The sequence below is a fragment of the Hippoglossus hippoglossus genome, chromosome 9 (genome assembly GCF_009819705.1).
Source record: "Hippoglossus hippoglossus isolate fHipHip1 chromosome 9, fHipHip1.pri, whole genome shotgun sequence".
Taxonomy (NCBI): domain Eukaryota; kingdom Metazoa; phylum Chordata; class Actinopteri; order Pleuronectiformes; family Pleuronectidae; genus Hippoglossus; species Hippoglossus hippoglossus.
Window position 1 is genome coordinate 28,107,153 of NC_047159.1, and position 6,119 is coordinate 28,113,271.

The 6,119-nt window shown below is 39.1% G+C and overlaps 1 protein-coding gene across 1 annotated transcript; it reads left to right on the forward strand.

Moving 5' to 3' along the window:
* Positions 1 to 2,114: 2,114 nt before the first annotated feature.
* sub1b (SUB1 regulator of transcription b) lies at positions 2,115 to 5,787 on the forward strand. Its single transcript, XM_034595893.1, has 5 exons — positions 2,115 to 2,200; positions 3,864 to 3,933; positions 4,408 to 4,524; positions 4,987 to 5,095; positions 5,275 to 5,787. The coding sequence occupies exons 2-5, from the start codon at positions 3,865 to 3,867 to the stop codon at positions 5,352 to 5,354; spliced, it is 375 nt and encodes a 124-aa protein (XP_034451784.1). The 5' UTR covers positions 2,115 to 2,200; position 3,864; the 3' UTR covers positions 5,355 to 5,787.
* The last annotated feature ends 332 nt before the right edge of the window (positions 5,788 to 6,119 follow it).

Genomic DNA, 6,119 nt, shown 5'->3' on the forward strand with positions numbered 1-6,119 from the left:
AGTAGCTAAAGTTTGTGTTTAACATGTGGTTAAAAGGATACTGCTTTATCTTTCTGTCAGTTTTAGAAGTTTTTATCAATCAAACTCAACACAGTTTTTTTGTTCTGAATTTGAGAAACTTATTTAAAAGAACAAGTCAGTCCACTTAATGTTTCATTTTGTAACAACAGATGCAATCCAATGAAAAGAAAATCTTGTTTTGAATAGCACTGAGTGTTTGGTTAATGGACAGTGAGATATCTTAAAATTGTGACTCCGGTAGCAAAATTGACAGGCAAGACCCAAACACAGTCACACAAAGACAGGCTGATGCAGTGAAGTGGTATTTAACTCTATTTAATACATTAATAAACAGGCAGGTGGGTGGATGGGCAAGCAGAACAGTACTGGGAAACTTGAATCCAAAAATAGGAAGCAAGAAAAAAGGTAATGACACAAAAAACCAAGGGAAACAGAGACATGTAATCTGATCAAGCACTGGTGACAAGTGTAGCATATGTACGGACTGGCATGATGGGAAAACCACGGCGTCTTGTAATTGTAGATAATAAACAGATTTGGGTAGTTGGGTGAGGAGAAAGGAAAAAAGCCCAGGGACATCTGGTGAGTTAATGGAAAATGGTGGGTCTGTAGAGATAACAGATCAGAGGCTGGAGAATGAGGGAGGGAGGAAATCAGATGGATCAGATCCTGACAACATATGTGTCCATATGTACTACAGGTGTAACTGATGCCCCTTTGTTTGGGTTGATCAAAGCGTTCTGCCATCTTGTTCTCTAGGGTCTTGTGTCCCAGATGTTTTGATCTGGGATTACAACCTCTACACGTATGGCTTGAAAAAACGTAATCTGAACTTTAAGTTAAGATTTTGGCTTTACAGCACAAAAACCTGAATATCTCATGAGAAATTTGATCCTGCTGGGTAACAAATGATCTTTTGATGGCTACTGATGATGTAATGTGCTCAGTCCTTGTTCCTCCAGATGTTAGTACTTTGATACTTTTGATCACTGCATCCTGATGGAGAGGCTGAGGGTTGGATGGGTCAGTTTTAGGACCAATTTAAAAGCATGCTTCCCCTTGGGCATAACATTAAATGGCAAGGCATTTCATTCCATTGCTATGCTGATGACAGAGCCACTGACCCTGGATCACTAAGTTCACTTCATAACTGCCTTGGTAATGTCTAACTTCAGGCTAAACGATTGTTGAATTCGCTTCCCAGCACATAACCAAACAGATACTGCCATCTGCTGGTTCTCTGTTAGAATATATCAAGCCTGCTGCTCTCTGGTTTGACAGTAACTCAAGTTTTGAACAGCACACAAACAAAAACTACTTGTTTTACAATAAAAGAAACTCCAAAATGTGATCTATGTTATCTTTCAAAGACATAGGGGCCTCATATGACCTCTTTACTTCATGCAGTTCATAGCTTGAGATCTTTGCTCAGGGGTCAGAGGTGACAGAGCATTAAGGGCTGCCTGAGGAAATCAGTATTTTGTATAGGCTACTTTTATGGGTGACATTGTATGTAATTTGTCTTTTTAAACAGTTCATTTTTTTAAATACATTTTCTGACTCTGTTGCCTTGAATGACTTGCCTATTTCAAATATGCTTTGTGTTTTCAAATGTGCATTATAGGGTTAGGGTTAGGGTTAGTATTATTCATATTATTTTTAATTAGAAAAATATGTTACTTTAAGAAAAAAAATTGACTTTATTTGGTTGTCCTTTTAGGAAATCCTTGGGGCCATATCATTTCTAAGAAACAATTTCTCAAACTAACTTCCCTGAATTGTATTTTGAATAATCCCCTGTCCCCTGATGCCTGTTGTATTTACTTATGTTGTACTGATGTCTGTGTATTTAATTATTGTCATGTTGTACTGATGTCTGTTGTATTTAATTATTGTCATGTTGTACTGATGCCTGTTGTATTTAATTATTGTCATGTTGTACTGTTGTACTGATGTCTGTTGTATTTAATTATTGTCATGTTGTACTGATGCCTGTTGTATTTAATTATGTTGTACTGATGCCTGTTGTATTTAATTGTGTTGGACTGATGTCTGTTTGTGAGGCTTGTGTATTCTGCTGGTATAAAATAAAGTGTACGAAAAAAACTGGCAGACCTCGCGCCGGGAAGTGTCAGCTTCCGGTTCCTGTGAAGAAACCCGCTCTACTCCAACACATCATGTAAGCATTATCACTTTGAAAGGTTAAAGCCTGTGTTTTCCCGCGACTCGTGTTCTCATAGACCAGCTCGGTGTGTAACTGCACAGTTATCCTTGTACGGTGCCCTGGTTAAACGAAGTCCAGTGTCTGGCGACATCGCGTACGTCTGCTAAGGTTAGCTTCCGCGGCTAATCTGTGCAGATAGCGCTTAGCATGCTAGCTGATGTGCGTGTTCACAGGTCCAGTCTCACTACAGCCGCATGCACCGAGTGTTAGTGATCTTGCTATGGGACATGATTTACCTACAAGATGGAACGGTCCAAAGTCAATGGAGACACAAGTCCCTAAATGTAGAATTGTGTGTGTGTGTGTGTGTGTGTGTGTGTGTGTGTGTGTGTGTGTGTGTGTGTGTGTGTGTGTGTGTGTGTGTGTGTGTGTGTGTGTGTGTGTGTGTGTGTGTGTGTGTGTGTGTGTGTGTGTGTGTGTGTGTGTGTGTGTGTGTGTGTGTGTGTGCGCGCGCTGCATCATGTGGATCTACGGTTGTACACTATCCTCAGCTGCTAACCACCGGTTTCCTCACAACGCACAGAGTAGCATCACTTTCCTCTGTTCTGAAGTAATACTCTTCTAACAGTCAAAAAAGAGAGATTTTAACCTGCTTCCCAAACTGCGACCATTTCCTTACCAACAGGCCCATTGGCTGCTCTCTGTTTGGATTACAAAATAGTTTTCCTCCATCGCAGGGTTCTTATTTTCCTGAAGAACCATAAATGGGTTGTAGAGGGATTTCAATATTACATTCACCAATCAGTGGGCACAAGAACTCAGTGTGATACTCAGCTGTATCATTGAATTGCTGTGTGGATAGACAGTGTGATTTGTGTGACGAGGCAAAAGAGGTTTCTACTGTTATGTGCCACACACACGGCTGAGGGAATAGAGCGGGTCGCCCTCTAACCAGGAGTTTGGTTCGATCCCAGTCTTCCCCATTTCCCCACTGGGCAAGATACTGAACCCTGAATTGACCCTGACGGCTTTGCAATTCTCATAGAAAAAGTACTGCTCATAGATGCACTGTATGTGTGTGAATGGCATAAAATGCGTTGACTGGCTATGAGAAGTAGAAAAGCACTTTCAATTAGCGTTTACACTCTTGGGAACCGCCACCATGCAGAAGAAAGAGTCTTCTGGAGCTAACAGGATTTTATTAATATAAGTGTAATGAAATCAATGAAATGCATATAAATTAAACACTGTGGGGAAAAACATTAGACTCATCATGACAGTTTCCTTGTATGTTAAAGAGCCAGTAAGTAGCTGCGTACCACATTTCTGTGCTCAATTACACTTTGTTTATCTGCCTGCAGATCTAATATGTCCCAAAAAGAGAATATACTGGTTACCTTTATCAGTTACTGATCACTGACACCATTCCTTTTTTCCCTTTTTATAAGTAAATGCCTTTTATAGTGCATGGAGACAAATGATTCATTAAGGATTAAATTAGTTTTGTGCACACTAGCATCTTGTAATAAACTGCTGGAGTTATACAGACTAAGGGATGTTTTCACCTGATTTGAATGGGAGCTCGAGAGGAAACTGTCCTGGTTGCATATGTCTCTGCATGATAGTCTTTTGAATGAACACTTGAGGGTGGTATCTGATCTGATCCCTGTCTCAGCAGAATGCCTAAATCAAAGGAAGTGCTCTCCTCCACATCTGGAAGTGACTCCGACAGTGAAGTGGAGACCAAGGTTTGTGATTAAATACTTAAGATTTTTTTTACTTTATCTATGCACTTTGAGTATGTCTTGGCATCAAAAATGAACCACTGAGGGCAGATGTTATTTTGAGATGTTAGGTGACTTGCACTCAGCTGCATTTCAAAGCAAAATGGCACAAAGCCTCTTAAAGCACCACAACAGAAGAAGAGCAGCTGTTCTAGAAAATACCTGGTTCTTTGATGAAAAGGTAGTCGTAGGAATAAGCCTGTGGACTTCTAACACTCAAGGATAGTAGTCATGTGTGAGAAGGGAGTCGAGGCAGGAATTTCTTCTTTCTCATATCATTTCCTCACAGTCTGTAGATACTGGCTGTGCTTAACTATTCTTGACTGATGCTCTCTGTGTATACTAGTTAAACCTGAGTTAAATCTTGTTTACTTAGCATCTTTGGTGTGGAAACAATGAGGGGCAAGAATTTGATATACGTTTGTCTGTTCTTTTGAGGCAAAGAGAAAGAAGCCAAGTGTACAGGAGAAACCAGCCATGAAACCAAAGAGCGGAGAGAGCTCCAAGCCTGGGGGATCATCCAAGGCCAGTAATGGTGACGACAACATGTTCCAGGTGGGCATCACTTGTAGTTTCAACTTTTTAGAAATTGCATTTAATTTTAGGTCATACTAGCGATTGTGCAAATTTAACAGTAATATGTATGTACATTTTTAAATTCAAAGTTAAATCTACTATAAGATCAAATAAAGTTGATGTAATTCCCTATTGTACAGTCTCTTCATATACACACAGCACAATGTTATGCTCTCTGGATGGAAAGAACATTTTAAGTTAATAACTTCAAGATTGTAGCTCGTTTTTGTATGAGTGGCATACACATGAGATATTATTGTTCTAGGCTTAGATAGGATAGAAGGCTATAACATGTATTTATTCCCAAAAATGTTGTGTGGAGAAGGCGTATCAGTATTATTTATGTAGGCCAATGTGCCCCACACAAAAAACTTAATGAGGGGGGAAAAAGGGAGGAAACCTCAGGACGAGCAAAAGTTGACAGGAGTTTTCTTATTGCAGATTGGAAAGATGAGATATGTCAGCGTGAGGGACTTCAAAGGTAAAGTCCTGATTGATGTCAGAGAGTACTGGATGAACCAAGATGGAGAAATGAAGCCGGGGAAGAAAGGTAATGACCTGAGTAATCCCTGCATATGCTTCAGATATGTTTTAATAAGTGTCAGTGACATACATATGGTGGATATCATGTAAAAAAACAGGACATGGAAAGATGGATGTTTGATGTTTTAGTGGTTTGCAGTTGTTGTGTAAGACGCAGTTTGAAGCTCTGTTTTGAATTTCTTATAGGCATCTCCCTGAATCCTGAACAATGGAACCAGCTGAAGGACCAGATTTCAGATATTGATGATGCCATTAAGAGAATATAAGCATTCCTGTCAGTGTTATCTGATGTGTTTTGTAATGAGCCTGAGGATGTTTTCTAATGGACTTTAATTAGTAGTTGTGTAGATCCAGTGTTGTCGGCATACTCCTGTTTCTGTGTGACACTTGTTTTTGAGCTGTTGTAGTGAAGTATATTGGTGGATGAGAAGGTGGTTTATCATTAAAGTTGCTGACTTGGGTTCGTCAATACAGCACAGTTTTTATATAAATTAATACAAACAAGGCACTCACCTTATATTGTTAAAATGTAAGTTCATGTTCACAGTTTTAATAAATCATAAGACTTGGCTTCTTTTGATCTTTGTAATATGTATAGTACTTAAAGTTCTGAAAGCCAGGCCCTGCTTGTCATACTGTATGTGCATAATTAGTTTCATGGTTCAGGTTTGAAAATAAAAGATGCTATGAAACAATCTGGCTGATAGTGTTTGAAAGGATCATATAACCAGGTTACTGTTTACTGCATACCTCTGTCACTCAAGATTATGATCAGTGAAAATTAATATGAGGCTTGTGGATGAATTCACAACATGATAGTATATTATTATAATATCACAGACCATGTTTGTGAGAAGATGCATAGATCAAATCATTTACTGTTGACAACAAAAAGGTGCCTCAAAAGGTACTCCTAAAAATTGTCATTAATGCATGTACACATAGTCCATAATTATAAGGTGCAAAGTTGTATGTGTTAAACCAAATATGTCGCATTTAGCAGAGAAGATTCTTCTTCGAGGATGTTTGCA